Source organism: Barbatula barbatula (genome assembly GCF_947034865.1).
Source record: "Barbatula barbatula genome assembly, chromosome: 5".
NCBI classification, from domain to species: domain Eukaryota; kingdom Metazoa; phylum Chordata; class Actinopteri; order Cypriniformes; family Nemacheilidae; genus Barbatula; species Barbatula barbatula.
The window spans coordinates 11,939,831-11,964,203 of record NC_136769.1 but is presented as its reverse complement, the minus strand read 5'-3'; the positions used below and the strand labels follow the sequence as shown (position 1 = coordinate 11,964,203).

At 37.6% G+C, this 24,373-nt stretch overlaps 1 protein-coding gene across 1 annotated transcript in view; it reads left to right on the top strand.

Annotated features, from left to right (window-relative positions):
* The window catches only part of shank1 (SH3 and multiple ankyrin repeat domains 1), a 77,777-nt gene that overhangs the window by 8,745 nt on the left and 44,659 nt on the right, over positions 1–24,373 (top strand). Inside the window, exon 2 of the mRNA XM_079456612.1 lies at positions 21,122–21,649. Within this exon, the coding sequence (XP_079312738.1) occupies positions 21,173–21,649 (477 nt within the window). The 5' untranslated portion in view covers positions 21,122–21,172. The remainder of the gene's footprint in view (positions 1–21,121; positions 21,650–24,373) is intronic.

The following is a 24,373-nucleotide window of genomic DNA, read 5'->3' as shown; positions in this document are numbered from 1 at the left end:
CGGCCCATAACAGCAGTTTTGCTGCTGTGGCAATGCATTATGGGCGTATTGAGTTTCCTATAGGCAGTTTTGCTGCTAATGCATGCTTATGAAGCACAAAGTTAAGGTTGGTGGACTATTATGAGTGTATGTAGTTTTTCTTTAAACCAAGGATGTTTAGTTTTCCATGAGCCATCTTTTAGCTTCCAAAAGTCTAGCATATTTTTCTGTTGTCTTGGTTCAGTTTTTGGTCCTAATGAAAACATGTAAATAGACAGCCTCTTAAAAAAATCAAGAGACCACTAAAAAACTGTATTCAGTTTTTCTAAATGAACTATTTAAAAGCTGGCAATTTTTTTAACAGGACTGGTCAAAATTACTATTTACAAAATGTATGTATTTACCATGTAGTTCGTAAATTAATATTATGTTTTTTCACTTCTTTCATGCATCACATTGCTATTGGGTGACTTTATGTCACTGAGGTTTGTTTCTTTCGAAATTCAACAGGCACTGGATTGGAATGCATGAGCCATAGCTTGAAAGCTTCTGCCCAAAGGTGTTTATGAACATGTTTATTTCCCATATTAGCAGTTGATGTCATCATCTAAAGCTTTTAGATGTACTGTTACATCACAAAATAGGCCTAGCCTGTGTGTATTGTATTTTATCATCTAATCTGTGAATCAGATTCTACACTAGGTTTCACGCTAATAGTTTGGGTTGCTGATTTTGGACAGTAAACTGTATACAGGATTACCTGAACAAAACAAAAATGTAATCTCTGCATTTGTGTGTGCGCGTGACTGAACCGCTCGTTTTCATCTAGCGTGATTGTTTTTTAAATCTGCTTAATGCATACAGGAGACAGCCCATTACACTCAAATGCTTCTGCATATAATCCCATTGTTCGCAGAATCATAAAGTTACACCTAAAACCTGTATCCACCAGTGCTACATCCAGCATTCATCATTTTTAGCAGTACACCGCTAGTGCTTCTGATGAGAATATCAGTTAGCTAAATGACTTCTGCTCACACCCCTGCAGATCTTAAAGATCTCGATACCATTAGAGCAAAGGACGCCATCCAGTTTGTTTATTAGGAGCGTGTTTTAGGGTTGTGCTGAACAAATTAACTCTGCAGGCAATACACAGTGTTAGCTGATGAATAGCCCTTTGGAGATAAATGACGCATACCTGTTATCTTTCTGTCTCTGCTCATATGCAGTAGCGCTAGCCCATTCTTTGGGTCACAGCTCTCAATACTTAAGACAAAAGGTTTGCTCCTCTTCCATACACTGACAGCTTTGGTTAAATGCATCAGTGCCACATGACCATCAATCACCCTTCAAATGAGCTCTGGTGGCAGTTCCAGCTAAAGTGAACAACTAGATCTGTAGTCCCTTACAACTTTCTACACACCAATCATAAATCTCCTTATCTACATTAAAGGGCATTTACTTACCAAAATTTGAAATAAGCTTGTTTTGTGCAAGCTTATTTGGTATTTTTCTAGTGTGTGTTTTTTCAGACATTTTAAGCACAGTGTTTTTTTCACTGTGCAGTGTCATTAGCATTATTTCAGAAATGTTTCTTGTTACGTTTATTATGCATTTGGCATTTCTTTTCTATGCAGAGTGATCAGTTTATTTGATCATGATCTTAGCATTTCTAGCACCATGCTACAGGAAGTAGTGACCATATGTAGGGTATTTTGTTAAAGGGATATCATCATTTATCATCATTCATTCACCCTCGTGTTATATGACGCAAAAGAAGAAATGTCTCAGAAATGTCTGTAGGCCTATAGAGCTCCGGAGGTTGACGTCATGCAATCGGAACTTTGCCATTTTGGCAGGCATTCAGGAGAGTGCTAGAACGGCTGTAGCATTGTTATTGACAGTGGTCAAACAATAATTTAAAACCAGGCTGTTTAGACTTTACAAATGGTACTATTTTAACTTTACAAATCGTACTATTCTAACATGGTGGACAGCTGCTGTGCGCCAGGATGCCAGAACAGGCAGGGGAAAGTAAAGGGCAAATTTCTTTATCATATTTCTAAGGATCCTGAATCCCTGATAGATGATTAAATGGTTAACCGAAATAAAACGTGCTAACCAACACGTCACCGCTATCTCTTCCTCTCTGTGGTTATGCTGCCAAATCCTAAACAAGAACACATTAGAGAAGCACTCGCCTAGTCCAGCTGTGCAATAGCAGTGGGCTCCTAACACAACCCCATCGTGTCTGACCACCACCAATGGCTTCAATGGAAGCCAGGTCATTTAGTTTTTTGAGAATGTTTAACCTGCAAGATCAGTGAAATAGCTATGCCGGCTACCTACAAACAAAGACAGCTAGGGTCAATGCTGTTAGCTAACAACACAGTTGAATTTCCCTTCCAAAAACGACAAGCAGGTTAAGCCGGCAATTTTTTACCACTTAGACTTTTCAGTCTCCGGAATAGGACGATGAATTTGATGAGGTAGTTGTAGATATTAGGATGCTGCAGGTCAGGACAATTTGTCAGTTTCTTTATTGATACACAAAGCATCTCGGGGCATTATAGGGATCTGTTATGTTTGATCTATTAAGGTTTGCTATGCACAGGTCTATGTCTTTTGAATTAAAGTGCGCAGTGAACTCTGTTGCCTTGAAACTCATGTTGGCGCCATTCATTTCATATACGTTCCAGACTGTCCTTGCCTTCCAGGATGGCGGTGTAAACAGAATAGGTCAGGTGAATGCCAGAGCTCTATTGTGTCCATATAATGGAAGGCATTATAATGTTTGGTTACCAACATTATAAAAATATATCTTATTTTGTGTTCTGCAGAAGAGTCATACAGGTTTGAATTTACATTAGGGTAAATTAATGATCATTTTGGGTAATCTATCACTTTGGAGACCACTGACATTATGTAGTCAGTCATATGTTTTAAGCAAAAATACAAGCCTGAAGTTCTTCTCTGATTTTTTGTTTTTATGACAAGAGAATAACAACAGGATTCAGAGCGTTTGTTCATTCACTGCAACAGGTGCATACTCAAGCCTGTAGCTATTTGCCTGAAGAGACTAAATCTATGTGGCAAGCATAAATTATGACAAAACCCCATATGTGCACTTGCAAGTTTTAAACACAGTTGATTTATTCAAGGTATTTTTTACACATCTTTTTAAAAGCAAGTGGCAGTGACCTAACTGGTAATTATGGCCAGATTCGCCAAATCTATTAAGTAATCCACAGAAATGTGTCAAAAATGCCTGCATTTCCTTAATCATGATTTAGCAACCGCATTGCATAAGATAGAACTGTGCTCAGAGACAATTTTTTTTTGTTTAAAGACAAAATTACCAAATAAGAGAGATAAAAGTCTGGTAAATAGTTTTTTTTAATACGGTCAAAAAACAGACCACAAATTTACAAGAAAAATTGGGAAACCATAATTTTACAGGAAAAAAATGTTATTGTATGTTTTTTTCTACCGCCCCCCAGCTGCCAGAAAAGTTTCTTCTTTTTACAATGTAGATTGATAAGCTCATCCAGATGGTGTGTCCTCAGGTGTGTCAGTGCATTCATATTACTCATCATGTGCCTAGTCCTCCGTTCACTCCATTTATACAAGAATTGGGTGAATGCTTTAAAACCAGCAGAACTTGTTTAAAGGGCAATGAGTGGGTCCCCTAAACAGGCATCTAAAGGTAGTTGTGTTTAGCCTGCGATGCTGAATTCTGAATTCTGGATAGATTGGTGTGATAGGCTATGTGCATTAATAATGGAGGAACTGCTTGTTATATTTATAGAAACAGTGGAGGATGACGGTGCTGTGAATGGAGAATGATATATAACAGCTCCTTCCTAACCACTCAGCTGCCCGCCTGCTTGCTTGCAAGACCGGTGTGTGAGCGGACGCCGATTGCTGTGACTAACAAATGCAGAAATAGCAGGCACAGGGTCTAAGAGATATGCATTCGAGATGCACATAAAGACACACGCACAAATATAGACGAATGCAGTTTATATTCTCCTTTTATCTGCAAATACTTTAAGTAGCACTGAAATAGTAAAGCACAGAAAGAAAAGAAATAAACGGACATATTGGATCACTATATTCTTTCCTCATTACCAAAGACTTCCTTTGGCTTTCTGTTAACACAAGGTCAGTGCTGTTGGCTCTTCAGACACTGAGGTTGGCTTTTTTATGTCATTTAGGTCACAGATTCACTATACAGTAATTATGGACGGCATAATGATAGCCGTAATGATAAAATTAACATTTGAAAGCAAAAAGCATTCACACCAGACAGGATTGGTTTCATTATTCATCCCTTAAATGTATCATTGCAAGATTATTGCTTTATTTTCCAATCAGCTATGGGCTATTGACTACAGATGACTGATTGATCACAGTCTTGTCTAATCTGCCTGGTTTGTGAGAACAGACATTACATAGTAAATTGATTTGCTAAAGCGCAAATCAACAATGTTTTCTTTAAGTTAGACTTTAAATAACACATTAGGAGATCAGGAGATTGACAAAAGCTGTTTCTCTTTAATTGTACTTCCTATATGTCTGTGAACACAATACTGCTGTGCTTTCACAATTTGATACTCTAAATCCCAAACCCGGTTGCAGCGTAATTACTCTTTAAATAAAAAAATTCGGATTCTTGCCATTCTTGCTAAATTTACTACGCAGAGATTGCAGCTGTTTCTTTCTCTCCAGACTAGATGCAATCACATTAGTTTGCTATCAGCAATTTTGTATTTTATTTGAATTCAACACTTGTAAAAATTGATAACCTGACTCTCACTGATGTAAGTTAGCAATTAACATTTTTAGAAGTTGCCTTAAATTTTATTTTCCAAAACAGAATCAAGTTTTTTTTATAACAGCAGTTTTACTTGAGTCAGAGAGTTGAGGACTGTAAGTAATGCAATTGCATAGTTTAAAAATCGTTCAAAATCCAGTTTAATCTCGGGGAAGCTAAGAGTCTTCTTCATTCTTTTATTGCGTTGAATAATTTAGACTTCAAACACAATTCAAGGGGGTTTGGTTGAAGCCGCGAGGAGAATGGGGGAGGTGCTGTTTAAAGTGCTCAGATATTGATTGACCGACCTAGTGTCCGTTAAACTGAAATAATGAAAAGCCCTTGTTATTGGGTTATCTCCTATCATCCAAAGTTTGACCATATGAAATAAGTTAAATCTCTGCTCCTTGACGTTCTGCTTGCTTCCCTGTGTCACAATCTGACATTCTTGACAACATTTAATAAGAAAATAATCAACTATCAAAGGCAGAAGATTTTAGTGGCATTATTCAGACTCTGTTAACGAAGAAAGATGAGAATTAATACGAATAAAAATGAGACAAGACAAGAGATTAAAGACATGAGCGGCACTCAATCCTCTTCTTATCTCTCTTCCTTTGTTGAACTCGTACACATGCGTCTTAAGCTAATGACTCTGATTTTATACAGCTAGCCTGTCAACTTCATTCAATTATATGACAAAGTGTAAGACTTGTTCATGCTAGTAATGAAAAATAAATTTATACTGGTTGGCCTTGCCTATTTTTGATTCAATATGAAATAATTGACAATTGAGATGCATGCTGGACACAATGCAGGGCAGCCGTTACATCAATTAGTTGTGCATATATATACTAATTGTGTGTATATATATATATATATTCGTGCATTATATGTACAATTAAATGTACTGTGACAGAATATATTACAGCATGTATGCATGGTTGCATCTCCATTGTCAAATTACACTTTCAGCGGTTCATTAATATTTTACGGACATAATGCCACAATTATTGATTATGATGAATGCGGCTGAAGGTGCCCACAGAACACTACATTAAATCTCAGACAGCTTCATTTTCTCAGGAAAAGACCACTCTAATATCAGTGACACAAATGTCGTAACACTATTGACAGAGCCTAAAACAGCCTTTCCAAAGTTTAATTGCAATGATTTACCCAAGCTGCAGCTTCTTCTCACTATGTTATGCCTAGGCGTTGTTACAAAAAAAGAGAGAAGACACTACAAAAACGGCATGATATTATGAAACACACAAAGTAATAATAGTGAATTATGTTGTGAAGTAGCTGAATTAAATATAGTAAAAGAACAAATAAAAATGAGTGCAATAACAATATATTGAACAGGGCACAATAGAAGCTTTGAACTAAGTGTAGCACTATCAAATCATGTATATTGGCATTTTATAAAACCCAATTGGGCGTATATAAATTGTTCATACATGTCTGTGTACAGTAGTTCAATATGTCAAATCCCACTGGGGAAGATAGTTGCTATGCTGCAAAACCTAGTAAGCTGCCTTCGGGGGACATCATTTTGAGGCATAGGCGCTTTGCTGACATGAAGACTGCTTGGAAAATTGGCATATTAATTATGCTGCCTGTAAACGTTTTTTGGAGGATCTATTGTCAAAAACACAATATAAAATACATAACGATGTCTTCAGAGGTGTATTAAGACCTTATATAGAGAAGCATTATGTTTTTATTACCTTAGAATTAGTTATTTCTATCTACATAGACTTATTTACCATGCTTTACCATCTTCTCATGCTTGACATGGTCAGCTTGTCAAAAAAACTATTAGGAACATTGACGTAGTAGTACTCGACACACAAAAGTTTTTTTTCGGACATAAAAATCTGTTTCGTAAAATTGTTTTAGTCCCTTATTGGGCAATTCTCGGCAAGGTGAAATAAATAGCCCGCCTACCAGTCAACCTAACGAGACCTGCTTACCATCAAGATTGGTTGTCAGGCATCAAGATTGGCTGCACTGTGGGCCTGCAGCTGCAGCTTGTTACTCTTGCGATAGTGAGAGGTGTGTGTTTCTTTGTTCACGGCATTTTAGTGATGGATGTTGTATAAATAGTGGATATAACGCTGGATTTGGAGATCATTTGAAAGTGATAGAACCGACTGATGTGAACCGCACACGGTAAGTGAAACAGAGTCATATGTCTGTGTTTTGTTGGCAATCGGTGCCAAAAATCGAATGTGAGTTGAGAGCGGATTTTGAGTGCTTGTTGAATTGCTTGTGCAATTCAAGTGACCATAACTCAGACAGTTTCTGCATATCTCATGGTAATCTTGAGTAATCACAGTATAGTATCGTACCCTTCAAATATCAGGAGAGTCTTTTGTTTGATCAGATTTCTAAAAGACAGATAAAGCTGTACGATTATTTCCGAAAACATACGAAGTGTGGGGGGGCATTGGGTGTAGGAGAGGCTAAAGCATGTGCATATCCATTGCCAACAAAACAAATACATATGACTCAGTTCAATTTACCGTGTGCGGTTCATATACGGGCATCTTTTAGTACTGGGACAGCTCCATCTATGAGTTTCAAAAGATCTCCAAAATCCAGTGTTATATCGACCGTTTTTATGACATTCATCACCCAAATGCAGTGAACAAGCAAACGTAGTGCTGTCTGTCTCTCCAGCACACAAGTGAAAGTGACACATGCGCCTTCTACCACTCTCTGGGGGACTGTATCCAGCACAGAAATACTACATCATACGTCCAACTCGATCTGGATTAATGCATCAAATAATTCGAGCCCTTACTGTGCTAAGAGGTGTGCTAACTTGACAAGTTGACCAGGTCAAGCATGAGAAGAAAGCACATTTAGCATTGTAAATAAGTCTGAATGCATGAAACACCATTGCATCCCCCCGTTAATTCAAATGGCACCTAGTGAAGGAAGTAGTTCGCATAGCAGCTCACTAGCTAGAGCACTTCGAAGTGACAGCAGTTGGTATAGAAAGGTTTAATGGATGGCTCAGCAGGTCAGATCATTTAAAGTGTGTGTGTGTGAGGGTGTGGTCATTCTCATTTTCCCCCCACATTACCTTTGAGCGGTCTGGCCTGTTTCTTGAATTGAGTTTTGACATCTGGAGTGTATGCGTGAAATACATTCTTGTGGCGGAGTGAGAGCGTGTACTTCAGAGAGCAAGAGGATATTCTAAACCACCCCCCGCCCCACTTCACAGCCATCTCTCTGAAACAGACATACAGTGATGTTTTAATCCTGTGTTTGCCCATTCAAATCCTTCTGAAGGCCGTATCATCACAAAATATGTCTGTCACAAAACGCTAAGTCAGCTTTGCATGCGCCTGAGGGAGCTGTGGAAAAACAGCAACCTGAACTGTTTCAACTCTGCCTCTCTGTCAAGCAGCATCACTTGGAGAAAGTCCTCAGGCCATAGTCATGACACATCACCTCTTAGCACTGTAAGGGCTTGAATTATTTGATGCATTAATCGAGATCTTTAACTGATTTACCCGTGCCTTTCTTTGTATATTTGTCTACTTTTAGTCTGGAGTAAACTCTGGACTTTATTTAAATGTGTCAGCCCTGTACTAATGCATATTGCAGCCGAAGAGGAATTTTCAATTTCTTTTCGTAATACTCTCAAACACATTTATTTATGAATCAAACACTCCACGTCAAGATCAGATAAGAATGGATTAAGTTCTTCAGTGTGAAGAGCACAGAAACCAATAAAATATAATGACAAAAAAAAGCTGGAAGTCCTGAAAATACACAGCATCTTCAGAGAGCTTTTGAGGGAGCTTTATGAAAACACTTGAAGCGTTAGTCAGTGGGGGATTTTCTGTAAGATTTCATGTTTTTTTCTCTTTTCTGACAATATCAACATTCTTTTCCTCAGCGTACTGTATGATTAACCTCGGATTGTCAGGAATATATTTCATTTGTCTTTTTTTGTGATAGTTACCTTGCTTTTGAACAATTTGCAGTAGCTAAACCCAAGCAATAAAGCAGGTCACTTTGCAATGTTGGTTTATTGTGAAAACATTACATTTCTAATTCTTTCATTAGGCCTAATGTTAGATAACGTAAGATTAACATATTCCCTGTCCATTAGCTCTGCTTTAACATAGCATTTAGACAAAGCTCAGTGCATTAGCTTAGAAAACCTGCAAATCTCGCCACAATGACCAATGATCAAAAGCGTCCTATCCTGTCAAAGTTCGCTCGAAAGAGTTTTTTTTGAGACGTGCAGGCAAGAGAAGACAATGAGGGGGGGATTGTGTAACGTGGTCATATGACTAAAAACATCAATACATTTATTTCGCCTCTTCGCACAAGCCAAACAAAAACACTCACCTCATTTATTTATACATGAAACCTCCTACACAATCACCTAACTCATTACATCAGTATTTCTTTTTTTTGGTGCACAACCCATTTTTTAGCTTCCAAAACTCAATGACCTCACGCACCCACCCCTCCCACAATCTAGACTCATAGACGTAACAACTGGCAAATAACTCAAAGTAGCAAGTTCATAAAAATGACACATTTATCTTTCTTGCTAGGTGTATTGTCATTGACAATGAAATTCTCAGGGCTTTTATTGCGTATTTACTTTATCTTTTGTGTTCTCACGGAATGTACAGGTGTTTTGTTAAGGTTATAAGATTGACTTCAACTTTTGACATGGGTCATGTTACATCTTGTATTTCAACAATAGAGCTGTATTTTTGTGTAGGTGAAGTCCATTACTAAACATGTTATGTTTGACATCAAGAACATTTGAATATGTCAAAAATAAGAGACAGTTTATAAAATCTCATGTGACCCCATCTGTATCTTTAGCCTCCAAAGTTTAGCATTACATATTCATAAGATGCTCCACTTCTTGATTGGATTGTGAAGTCCATGATGTCATCAATTACCAGAGTTCGTAAAGGGCTATAAATACTACTTCTTTTTTATATCTTATATCTTTTGTATTGTGATAAACAAAATGACAAATAGAAAGCAGCATGGCGTTATTCTGTCTTGTTCATAGTGGGAAGAGCCGTCCTGCATTCGTGCCATCCAGCATGGTGTCTCCAATCACTTTTAAGCATAATAATTTCAGAGCCCACACACTCTCTACCCCTGCAGCTTTCTGCTCTGATTTGTGTAACCACTTTATGTGCTTCCATTCACATGCTTTTTTTCTCCATTGAGATGTCTGTGGTCTCATCTGGCTAGCGGGAAAATACAGGCTTGTGGAACTTCGTTCGGCCCCTCAGATCTTATCTATAAATATTCTTGTAACATTGTCAGTGAGCCACATGTGTATCCAATGTCACATACCCAGTGGTTGGCTGATCGCAGGTCACAGGAGAGCAAATGAGAGGTGGAAACCCCTTATCTCAAAGCTTTGTGACCTTTCCGCTGTTGATCTACACAAGACCTCGCTCACCTGCACCCTCTTGTTTTTTCTGTGTGAAGTCTCTTTGAAACACAGAACACTCACAAACACTTAGTCGTGACTTTGTATGTGGGCTGTTGCTCTGTCTAACAATCTCACGCCCTCCTTATAGATCCAAGGGTCACTGGTGATTGATGCTGAACTTAGAAGCATCAGCGCGTGTATGGAATATGAAATTGTTCAGCTGGAAAGTAGGCTAGATGCTCAGGTGTTTCAAGATTGTCCTTTAAAATCTCCTTGTCGTCTTGATTCCATTGTAATTAAGCCAATCTTCCCACCAATTTTACACAGGTTTATTTAAAGTTAATAAAAATGGTGTGCCAAATTCCAACACTCTCTTTTTTCCAGATAATTGGAAATTAATTGAATTTCTTTTGTAAAAAATGCCTTAAGGAAAGAGGAACTCCGTGGTAGACCGAGTTAGGTTCTCTGATCTGTAAAACGTGTTTTCGGAACGTGCAATATTTTCTGAAGGTCCTGAATTTTTGCAGTAGTCTGCTAAAGTGTGTTTGAAAGAGGAGGATCTGAGATCTTAATTAGTCCCATGGTGAAGAGTTGTCTACTCAAAGAGAGAGTTTGATTTGTAGCTTCCCTAGAGGTGCATCAGTGTAGAAGTTCAGCTGTTTCCTGCTATGCTGTAGTCTGTATTATATAACAACACCGGAAATCCACAGCGCACAGTAGTCATTTCGCGGCATGCATGTTTTTAATAATTTCCATACAGATGTCACCTTGTGAGGTGGTTAATTGACTTTTGCCAATGAAAATGGTTCTTTATGCATACGGTCAATTACATAATCAGAGATTCCCAACACTTAAAAAAGTGTTCGGGAAACAATGAAGTATAAAAGTTGGAAGTGGGTCACTGTTATTAGACACGTCATGAAATAGGGTTATAGTGTTATGAACTCTGGTGTAAGGATTGATGAGGGAATGGGAATTAGCATGACTTGCTTTCATTATGCAGAGGAGATTGCCAAAGAACTCCCTGAAGACTTGAAGCCTCTTAGGGGGCGAGCTTGTGTCTCAGCTGTTTGACTGACGTTCTTCTGACACATGAGATTGCACTGCGGGTCATGAGAGATAGAACTGAATAGTGGTGAACATATGTAATTTCCTGTCCTATTCAAACTTAAACACATCAGCCTATGTGTAGATGAGTTTGTACGCTTGTGCATACGTGCATCATCAGAGTGAAATTGGACGCTCCAGTTTCGTAGCGTAAAAGTGGGGCGGTCTGTTCCTTGGAAGTTTCCCAGTTTAATGTCCTAGGGGCCGAGATACTGAAATATCTATCTATATAGATGCTTTGTCCTACATTAAAGTGAGGGTGAAAGAGTGCGAGAGATAGAGATAGAGAGAGAAAGCGAGAGGGCAGAACACCTGAGAGTGTGTAAACGACACAAGGAGAGAGTGATGAGAGAGAAAACCATGGGGAAGCTTTAGAAGTATTTGGATTTTCCAGTTGTGAAAATTCACAGGAGGTCTTGATGGCCATAAAGACCAGTTGGTTGTGTTCAATATTTCAGAATTTTGAGACTTTGTCTAAGCTTTCTATATACTGTACAGTATATGATGGTGATGAGCTAATGACTTGACTAGGTTAACTCTATTATTTTAAATGGGGGGCAATGTCCCTCCGAAAGCAATATCAGATATTGAGGTAATAACTCAATTTAATTTAACTTAATAGCATACTTTTCTAACCATTCTTTGTCTCTAACCTTGCCTCATCCTATTATGTCAAAAACGTTATTTATCTCATATTCTCTGTCTAGATAATAAGCATGTGACCTATGAAGTTAAATTGACTTGACATGAACTCTGTAAACTTAACAGACAATAATGACTTTAAAAGTAAAGGTGATAAACTGATATGTCTTGTGTTTGCTCAAGCTGTGGTTTTCCTTATCAAAAAAGAAGGTGGTACAAACTCAGAATAACAGAACATGACAACTACACGAAATCCTCCAAGATTATGACCTGAAGTATCATGTAAAACAATGATATTGAGTAATTACTCTACAAGCTACAAAACTGTTGAAGCTTATTAAAACTGTATAGAAATATGGACATGTTGACGATCTCTTGGACAGTAAATAAGAGAAGAAGTCTTGGGAGAAGGTCCAAAGAGAAAGAGATGGGTAGAGATATTGTTATCATGCTCTTCTCATCTCTCCGTTTTCCTTGTTCAATAAAGAGGACATCAATCACTTCCTTTGTCTTAATTCATATCTTTAACTTTAGCTTATGATTAATTGAGATATGCTCAGTTCATTGTGTGCTTTCACATTCTTAATATCCTATAGCCTCATTCCCATGGTCTCTTTAACACTGTCTTGAGTTATAAGCATAACGGTACAACATTGTCCTGTGATTTTATTACAGACACAAATCATGTCTTGTTTGGTTAGATATGTTGCATAATCTGTTATATAACATAAGATTAACATGAAAAGTAGGTAGTTTTAAAATCCCATTTTTATGAGAAATTGCGGCAAGGTTTATGAGAAACCCTTTTTGACTATACAACACTCTACATTAGCTGACTTTACTAGAAAATTGCGTGGAAACCCGTTGCACTAAACTGTTTTAGTTTTTACAGAGGAAGAAACTAAACAGGTTAAGTTGTATAAACATAGAACCTTAAGTGGGTGCAATAGACCAATTAAGTTTGCATTAGCGGGCGATCACATAGAACACGCCTATTTTTGGTGTACATTTCATAAAATAACTTTCATCTTTGAATAGCCCCCCATTCTGGGGCTGTGCTGTTCTGTTACCAACATTTTTTTAAATAATACAATTCTGGAGAAAAGTCATAGAGGTTTGAAATACCTAAATACCTTTGAATAAACTAAATAATAATAATAAATAATAAAAAACACTCCCTATTTTTCATAAACATTTGCTGTGCAGCTGTGACACATCATCGGAGACCTGGCCCTCCCGGTTGAGACTGGTTTCTCCCAAGGTTTCTTTTCTCCATTTATTTATCAATGGAGTTTAGGTTCCTCTCCACAGGACCTTGTTGGCATGCTCACCAGGAGACTGCATTTATAAGATCTTATTTGCTAGAATGATCCTGCTTGTTCTATAAACACTGTGCACTGTGCTGTGTTTTTCTTTTTTGCTCCTGTAAAGCTTCTTTGAACAATGCACATTGTGAAAAGCGCTATATAAATAAATTGCATTCCATTGAAATGAAATGACAAGAGGGACTAAATTATGACAGAATTTTCATTTTGAAGATGAACTACTCCATTATGTTAAATGTAATATTTAAGTTATTTATAATATAAGTTTCATAATTAAACAATGAAACTATGCTTCTTTAGCAATTATAAGACATTAAACAATTAAAAAATTCCGTGTTTCAATTCAATGTTTCTATTGATGATAAAAACATGTCAACCAAGTAAAGTAATCAAGCAAAACATTGTTGTATAAACAAACCTGGACACACATTGGAAAAACTGGATAAGCATTAACACTTTAACGCCTTTAAAACTTTAAACTTGAGAGTATTAAGGTAGCAAGTAGTTGAGTGCATACTGCATGTCCAAAGAGTCCAAAGAGAATGCATACAACTTTTGGCAAGTTTAATGCATTCCGTCAATGATGATCTCAATTGAGAAGATGGGAACACAACACCCTTCTCCTCAGGAAAGATGATTCCAAAGTCAGTGGCGAAAGTATCACCAGAGTCCTAAAAACAGAGCACATTTAAGACATTTTTATAAAATAGCCATCAATAATGTCAAACAAATAGTCTTGTAATGGCATGAATGTTAAAGTGTAAATTGGTATTGACTTCTGTACTAAGGGTTAGTTAATCCAAAACATTTTGTCATTTACTTCCCCTTGTGTCATTCCTAACCCATAAAACTTAACTTCATCTTAAAAACAGAAATGATGATATAAAAACGTTATGCAACTATTGTATCTCTTCAAATGACTTGTATAAAACCACTTGATTCTTATGGATTCATTCTAAATTGCCTTTATGACCATTTTAAACTTTTAAATTTAGCTTACCTCGACTTTAAATGACGGAACAGAAATATTTCATGTTTTATTAAAAGAAAACTTAAATTGTGTTCTGAAGGTAAATAATGGTCTTTTGGGTTTGGAATAGCATGAGGGTCATTTTCTACATAAAATCACCCTGCATGATGTAAAGAACATTTTGTCAAAATATAATCTTGATATCTGTAATATTGAATGAGTAAAACCATGACAAATATTAAAAATTATAGTGAAATCAATGCTTGAAATCAAACTTTGATGCTTTGTTATGTCAAAATTGTGACTTTTGTTATTAAGTTCAATGGTTTAAGCTTGAAGTACAATTTATAAAATAAGGACTATCAGATAATAAAAGGATTACAGTATATTGCCATGGTCCTTTAAGGTGCCCATTGAGAAGATGTCTGTGGGGTAGTCACCAAGAACAATTAGGAGCCTTCTGAGCACAAGTGACCTAGTCGCTGTTGGCTCCTGATTCTGTTGTGTAGTAAAATAAAAACAAGAAATAGCATTGCCTTCAACACTATATTAACCTTTTAGAGTTCGACTAACAATGGTCCGGATTTTCGGTAATCACTACAGATAAGACCATTTATGATACAATTTTACATACTCACCGATTCAAGTTGCTTTCTAATATCCACACATGGCGCGCAATAGACTACTTTCAATGGTCCCCATGAAACGGAAGTTGCTATCGTTTTCCCTTCTGTATTCCGACACATTTACGAGTGAAAAGGAATTTCAAAGGAGAACATTAGTGGGCGTGGCTTGTGTTTTGCACTGCAAATTGATTGTTGCATTTTGAAATGAAACTGGCAGCAGACAGACAGTTAAAGGGGAGGAGTTAACAGATGTCTTAAGCTGTCTAATTGATGTCATTTGAGATCGATAGTCCTTTCAGGGTGGAATTGCATTTTCAGATTTTAACTGAAGATTGTGAGGGGTACATGAATTTTAAAAAGAAAATGACCCACATTGATACGCTATTTACTATAAACACTGTAATATTCATTTCACTGGGACTTTAACATGATCATTGCATTTAATATTTCGTCTTAGTAGTGCAAACAACTCATTTAATTTAGAAGTGAAATGTATTTTGAAAAACTATAACGAATAAGCAATGACCACTTAAAATGTTTCTTTAACACAAGAATCCATTCTTGGTTTAGAGTGTTAAGTTCTGAAAAAACATAGTAGATTTGAGACACATATAAAAGGAATATTGACTCCTTTACTGGTTCTGGCAGGGTTTATATATAGAGGAATTTGTACGCACCCCTTATTAATAAAAATTTTAAATGTCACTCAAAAATATTGTATTATCTCCTTTTGTTTAGTTTTTTTCACAATTTAGACCTATTTTAAGAAAGGACCCTCTCTTTCCTAATTTGATTTAAGATCGTCCTCACATGCTTCTTTCCCATCATGCATCTGAGTTCAGCTCCTCGGTGCTGTCCTTTTTAATCCAGCCTTTCATTTCATACTTCTCTTCCCCTGCTGTGCCTGACTTGCCCTGTCTAGGATCTAGAACATGCAGAGACTAATCCCTCTCTATCTCAACATCCTGGCCCTCCTCTCTGCCTCTCTTTTTTCGTTCAGTTTCTCACTCCGGCTCCCTCCAACCGTTTCCATTTGCCCTCTATCTCTGCTCCCACCCACCTCATTTCCAATCCCTCCAATCTGTGATTAGTCAGCAGGAGAAAATATACTTTGTTCTTTTGCCCGTTTTTCACTCTTTCATTTTGTCCTTTTTCAGATTGTGCCAATTGTTTTACCCCTGTCGATGTGTGTTTTTCCTCTCTCTCTTTCGAAACAGTGCAGCCTCCTCTGTCATTTTTGGCTATGTTCACATAGCCCCGGGTTGTCAGTTATTTTTGGAGGGCTAAATACAGTTCGTAGGGGACAGTGGGGTAAACTGTGCCACTTTTTCTTTACAGTGATAGTTCAACCCAAAAATTTAAATTCTGAAAAATTCCTCTTGTGATTTCAAACCTCTATGAATTTCTTTCTTCTGCTGAATAAAGAAGATACTTCGAAGAATATTGTTATGTGGCCCCCATTCACTTGCATCAATTTGTATCCATACAATAGAAGTGAATGGGGGCCAGTACTGTTCAATTACCAACTTTAAACTTGGTGAACTATGACTTAAAATTGTTGTAGAGGCAAGTAGATATCTAGTTGTAGACATCTGAAATCTAAATATATTTTAGGATGCCAATAATCAGCTGGTATTTTAAGATTCTAAGTGTATATGTGGCCACACAAAATCGAAGAAAATAACCTGTTTAAGTTTTTTTCCTGTATATATTTAAAAAAATACACTGTCCCCAAATTTAATACACTGGACCTTTGAGCCAGTTTACCCACAGAGTTGGGATACAAACAAAGGAACTGTCACTTCTTTGACATATGTATTTTTCTTTGACAAAAATTTGACATCTTTGACATTCTTTGTTCTATATAAATCAGATTTTAAGTCTTATGGCTTCATCTTATTAAAAATGCTAGAATGTAGCAGTACTTTATTGTGTGGTCGGAGAGCCAAAACTGCTGATTCGTGTTTGAGCAGAGGAGAAAAAAAGAAACCTGCAACTGAACAGAAGCAGAGAGTTTTTGGCTGCATGTGTACTGTATCTGAAAGGTTAAAAGCAGCAGGAACTGCCTGAAATAAACATTGGGAGAATTAAATCCTTAGATAAAATATACAGTCTCAAAATGTATTCTATATTAAACAAAACCTTCACAAGTGTTTTCAGGAAGGATCTTTCTTTTCATTGCTCTGCTGAACTGTCCTGGGTGTTCAGTGGTTAAATATGGTCAGCGTGCCTCAGGTTACAACACGCAGCAGCCCAAACAATCCAACATTTGTGGCTCTGAATCTAGAATGTCTGTAATGTTAAAGCAGGATTTCACAAAGAACAGAGCTAGCCAAAGGGACATTATTTCGATCTCTGGTTGTAAAGAAAAGGGTTATTTGCTTCATTTGTTGTATTTCTTTAATATTACTCTCTCGCCCCACTCCACTTCTCCCTCCCATTGTCATTTATTTTCTCTGACAAGTCATATTATTTCTTGCACGAGCCCTTAATGTTCCCATCACATATTTTTTGTCAATTGCTCACCCTTCTGGCAATATCTCTCTCTCGATGCGGTTTTCGGTTTTATGCATCATGCAGTCACAATTTACACTTGAATTTACATAAGTCGTCGTTTCATTTAGAATAAAGTAAATTCTGCGTATTAAATACATTTAGTTTTGGGTAAAATATCAAGTTATTGTTACACAAATGTAAACAATGTAAACAAAAAATGACGTTGTACAAAAACATTTCTCTAAATCAAATTTAAGGCATCACTTACTTTCATATTGAAATATAGTATTCTTTTACAACATAGATGGTCAAGTAAGAAGGGACTGGTGGTCTCTGTACTGGCATTAGCACAGTTCCTGTTCAATAAGTGAAATAACACACTTCATGACTAATATCGTGCCTCCCTCCCAATTGAGTTGGATTTACTTAATAATTTGTTCAACTAAAATTACTCAAACAAAATGATTTAAATCTTAACAACCAAAATTAGTAGATTTTATTTCCAAAATGTTTACGTTGTTTTAACTAAATTGTTTGGTTAAAAATAGGAACAAAATTGTATTAAGTATATATTAATCATTTCTTTTCATAAAATCTACGGCACATCATTTTTTGCAGCGTACGAACAACTGGGAAAAAAGCTAATCAGTGTTGTAATTGCTTTGAACACATCCTTGTTCATATAAACATTTAATGATGGTCAGAAGCCTGAGGGTCATGATATTGGATTGAATTTACAAATAAAGCTCTTAGGCCAGCATTAAGATAGTCTGACTGTTTCACGGAGTCTCACTGGGGCAATTCACAACAAATCCACAGGCTCGCAGCTATTATATTCTGTGTGCTTTGTTGAAGATGCAAATTGGATGTAATAGTACTTGGCACGTTGTCAGCTTTGATAGTGTTGCTCACTGTATATTTCACACAGCGTTTATTAATTGGATGACTTAAACTTCAACGGTGATATTGCGGTTTGTTTTCTCTGTGAAGATCAAGCGATTGTGTTGCAGGACCAGCTTTTGAATTGGGTGTCTGCAGAGACATTAACACCAGCTGCCCTCCAGTATAGTGTCAATAACCCTGATGGCGGCCATGCAATGATATCTTGTTCAGTGGTTTCAATTGCTTCCTGTCTCACTGAAGCAAAACATGCTGCTCATAACGAAAACTTGTTTAAGGTGCTAGAAACACGAACGTTGGGAATTTGTGTAAGTTTTGCTTCAAGCTGAATAATGCTTTAAGTGAGTCATTAAAATACCATTAAAGACTAGAGACGTGTTAGAATTGTAGGCTAGTGGTGTTTTAACACATTGGGGGCCACATGAGTTTAAGTTCGACTAATGCCTTTTCTCAATCATTGCTTGTCTCTTTTATTACTTTATAAAAAAGTGGCCAAAAAATAAAACCATTTTTTCTTCTTTAGGTTTAGACACACGTTATCAGGTAAAGAGCCTTGATGTATGAGGTAAAGAGCCTTTGTGTATGAGATGAACAGATCAGCCTATTACATACTGTCCAATGGCTGTAATACACTACAAGACTTTAAAATCTGAACAGATTTTGTACTCTTGCTGACTTTTTAATAGAAACACTGATAGAAACACACTAACTGATCAACTTCAGACTGAAAATTCTGGGCAAAATCTGAGCAAGTCTTGTAGTGTTTTTAGCCTTAAATTGAGTTTTGCAGGGTTTATATGTTGTATTGTAAATTCATTTATTTACGTGCTCTGTTATAATTTACAATACTTTTTCATAGTTTTGCATAGTCATACACATTTTAATTTTACTTAATACATTTTAATGTAGAAGGGTCAAGCTGATCTGATAGTTTGCATGAAATGCTTTATTTATTTTCACTTTATATTATATTTCATTTCTCTCAAAAGCACAATCATTCCCTGTCCAAAACACAATAGAAAATGTAATTGATTTAATGGTTATAATGGGAATTGTATTAGTTTGGAAACTATTATGGTGTCTATTGGTTTGTGATGGATTCTATTGGTGGTGTGTAACCTGGCCGATTGGAACCTGTAGAAAATTCTAAAACCTTATTGGAATAATACCAAAGACACACTTCAAAGAGATTTTTATAATGGGTTTAATGCATAAGCTGTGAATTTCTGTGATGGTTTCTATCGTTTTTTATTAGGTTTGCCAGACCCCCAGGGGGTCACTGACCTCCTTGTGTAACGAAGGTCAGCTAGTGAAGAGCTGTGCAGTGTGTAAACCTCACTCCCGTGGTCTTTAGCCTCCTTGTTACAGCACTCGACTCCAATTCCGGACCGACCCGGTTCGAGGCGAGTAGATCCGGTTACACTTGCTTGACATAATATAAAAGATACCCTGTAAAAGACAACAGGAAGGTTGCAGTATAATGTGCTTTTCATAATAGGTTTTGTTAAGAGGCAATTATATGTGTGGATATGTGCTAATGTAGAGAATATTCACACTCTTCTCAGACATGTCAGCTGACTGGCACAATACACGTTGTTGTAAGATCCTCCACATCTAAAGTGTTGGAACAGCACCTGCCACAGAGCAGCTGGGAGTGAGTAGCACTATAGATACTTGTTCCCTCTCCCAAACACAGTTATCCTGTTTTGAAGAGGTATATTTGAAGGAGGGATTCTCAAGGGTCTTAGTGGATTGCTTTTTTTTTGCAGTTTTGTTAGCGATCTAGGACTTATGAGGTGTTACAACATTGCCCTGAGTAGTGCAGTAGTGCTGCAGAAGGCCAGGTCTCATAAAAACAAACCTGCAATAAGCAACCTGGGGCCATTTATTGATTTCAGAGAATTGCAAACATTTTATTGATCTTATTATGCTGCTTAGTGTAGCATTATAAAGAAACAAGCCACTCGAAATTAGATTTTAAAACAGGTAGGGTGATATGCCCATGACAAAGTGGGTAACTTCGCGAACACAAGAAGTAAAATTACTCCTGTTATCATATATAATTCATGCTAGCAGTGTGATAAAAGACACCAATGTGCAAAAAACACCTTTATAATGAATAATTATAACGGAAGATTATTGTAACGTTAGGTGTTTTAGTTGCTAAGCAACATATAAACATATTTTTTTTGCATTAATACAAAATGTGTGCAACTGGTCTTGTGTATGACAGAATGAAAGAATATTGTACAATGTCTTACTAATAATTATAACCTTAGATCCCTGCAAGTTGGGAAAGGGCAAAACACAAGATGAAAAAGGAAACAAACTATGATGATTGATGATGTAATATAGAGGGCAACTCTCCAAAAGCAGGCGGGGAGATTTGACAGCTGCAATTAGGGGTCGGTCATGCTTTATTGTGCTACAGGGGCCAAAAACACGGAGTAAAATGTTCCACAAATCTGTGACTGCTCACATTTATGAAACAGCTCTATGAACAAACAAGCCCCAAGTCGATTATGAAACTTAGGCATGGCTGTGTGTGCAGAAGATGCTCTTCGTTGTAATAACTGTGTGTTTTGCATAAGGGCAAGTGGGACATGAGGGCTACTGTAGGTGGAAGCCTGTGAATGAGAATCAGCTTCTTGCTGTGTGGTGCTGAAGGGAGAGCGTCTGTTCCTATAGCGACCATCGGCACTTTCCAGATGGGAGCTGCCGACTATCTGATTGAGTGATGTGGGATTGTGTTTTTTTAATTCTCTCAAACTCCTACTTATGTTCTCTACATCTCATCTCTCACTCCTCCTCTCTTCACAGTGTGTCTCTAGAGATGATGCCGTTGCCGTTGGTGCCACTCTCCCTGTCGCCATGACGATGCCGCTCAGCCCCCTCTCCAGCGACGAGGAGCACCAAAGGATGCTGGGAAACAGTCAACACCTATATCCAGGGGCAGAAGAAGAAGAGGAAGAGGAGGAGGAGGAGGGAGAGGAAATGGATGATGACGGCATAGACGAGGAAGGAGAGGAGGAGAACGGAGAGCTGGATGACGAAGAGGAAGCGGATGATGATGATGACATCAGGCGTATGAGGGGAGGCAGGGAAGAGGGGCACAGGCAGAAAGGCACAATGGCTGGACGAAGCCCAGGAGACAGACAGATGCGGCCCGGGAACCCGGGCCACGCCGCCAACCCTTATTCATCCAACCCTGGACCCACTCACCAACAGACAGCTACTCAGCAGCAGCAGCAGCGTAAGCTGAGGGAACGGAGTTCTAGCAACCCATCCGACGATGCACATGTAGCTATGATGGTGTTTCGCATTGGCATTCCTGATATCAAACAAACGGTTAGTCACAAGCACTTACACGTACCCACACCTGTTCCCCAGTTATACACTAATCTGCAACATTTCTCTTTTGCTAACTATGCATGGTTGCAAAGCCTACTGCATTCATATTAACCAGGCTGTCAATGCACCATTAAACCTCTTTTCAGGCCTTTGTGGGGAGAAAACTAAGGCAGGGACTTTGTCATATTGTTAAAAATTTTGTTAAAAGAGTTAGTTCACACAAAAACAAATTTTTTTTGTCATCATTTACTCCCCCTCTTGAAGTTTTAAAAGCTGTTTGACTTTTGTCTTCTGCAAAACACAAAAGAAGATATTTAGAAAAATGTTGGTAACCAAATACTGTTGGTCCCCATTGCCTTCAACTGTATGGACACAACAAAATGTAAATCAATAGGGCCTGACGGTCTTAGTTGACCAAAATCCTTCAAAACATCTTCGATTGTGTTCTAAAGGTTTGACAAGTCAGTAGGGTAAGTAAATGATGACAGGATTTTCATTTTTGGGTGAACTATCCCTTTTAGTGTTGCTTTTAGAAATATCAATGGGTGTAGTATAATATAAATGTTTTAACATACTTTCTTATGATGCTTACATTGCAAAGCCATTAAAATAATTCTTTAAACACTGAATTTTACTGTGAAAATTAAGCATTTGTGTCATGCTTATTTTTTATCCAATTCATAATTTCTCCAGTTATTAGGCTTGTGGGTGAGGAATTATATTTCTCTGAAAAAGAGAAAGAGATGAATGACACCGACAACAGACTTTAGAAAAGCTGTTCTCAATTGTTTAGTGCCAGCATGAACATCTGAAGCAGTCAGGAGCATGTGTTCTGTTGTGGCAGATCAGAGTCTTCTTTCACTAAAACAGGGCCAGATGTTCTCCAATCAAAACACATCACCTCCTCACACTTTCTTTTAGTTGAAAAGGTACTTTTATACTATACTTACCGCCCTTTTAGTATGTGAAATACAGTATGTAATATGCCATTTGTTTCTCAGGCTGCCAGGCGATAGTTCACATATTCGAACACAAGCAAAAAAAGCGTTATCTGTTCACTGCACACAAACTGAGAAAACATGAACCTTGAATGCACTGTTAGTCACTTTAGATAAATGTGTCTGCCTGCTGCATAAATGTAATCAGGCATTTGAAGGTCCAGTGTGTAATTTTTGAGGATCAATCGACAGAAACACAATATAAAATACTTAACTATGTCTTCAGAGGTGTATAAAGACCTTACATAATTAAGCATTATGTTTTTATCACCTTAGAAGAGTTATTTCTATCTACATACACTGTGGTTCCCTCTGCATGGAATTCACCTTGTTGTTTCTACAGTAGCCCTAAACGGACAAACTGCTCTTCACAGCACGTTTCCTAAATATTTCATTGTAACAAAGGTTCAATAAAAGCAAGGAAGTAAACAGGAACCGGCGAACGTGAAACAGGCATTTAATAAAATAAACAAACAACAAGAGAAAGGTAAAATGCCGGCAGGTCCCTCACGGTTGACTGCCTGCCACACAAACACAATAACACATGACATAAAGTCCAGGCCCGGTCCTCTCTCCCCCTATTGTCGCTCCTCCGTGAGAGACGCGAGACCGGTGCATGCGCGACTCTCGTCCCGCCCTGCTCACTTAAGTTATATCCTTTGGCAAAGAAGCGAAAGTGTGACGACATCTTAGTCCTGTGTCAGCCACCATAGTGCTTCGAAAGGGAGGGGTGGAGTGAGCCGTGGGTTGCAATTCGCAACCTCACCACTAGATACCACAAAATTTCATACACTGTACCTTTAAAATCACCACTGCATCTTATTCGTAGATTGAACCAACCATTTTAGTGGCTAGTGTGGTGTACTAGTGATGCACTCTATATAATTAATGCAATTTTTCCATTGCCAACAAACCTATTTTCCATGAAAATTAGTCTCAGTTGCAAATTGAACCTTCATCCCAAAATTCTGCACTGTTTGCCTTGCAGAATTTACGCTGCACTGTATAACCACGGAAAGCAATAGAAGTGTCGAGTAATTCATTATATGATGGAGAAGAGCTTAATAAATGGCCATACATCCATATGTGCAGTATAGACAAGCACATTTTCAGCATTATAAAAAGCTGAATCAGGTGTCTATATCGCATCACTGCTATACAGGTATAAAATCTCAATAGTGAGCTGCATCTAAACCTAAACGGGAGATTTAGCCGTGTAAATGGTGTTGAGCCCAGATTTGGTTATCTTGTTGTACTGTTACTTGATTTGCATCATTTGTTTAGTGAATCTAGAGCTACAACAACGAAGGCAACACAAGCAAACCTACAAGGCTAATAGTGGACAAAATTCCTTTTTTACATCTGAATAATCAGATCTAAATCTATTAATTCAGAACTGATCATTTTAATTAGCCAGGACTCATTAATGTCGGGAGAGATTCCAATAAATCACTGACCTATGTAATTACCCTGAACTCCTAACTTTCTAACATTTCATTCATGTCTTTATGGTCTATGGTTTTATGTTTGCTCAGGAATTTATATTTAAATGTGGGCTGATGCTGGCTAGATCTGCTGAAATTGCCCTCCAGTGTATGCTTACACAGTCTGCGTGTGCTTGGACGGGTGTGTGTGAACGTAAGTAGATTTTATCCCAACATCTCTATGCAGATTTGCAAACCTCTGCAAAATCTTCCCTTTGGTGCTTTATCCCAAATAGAGA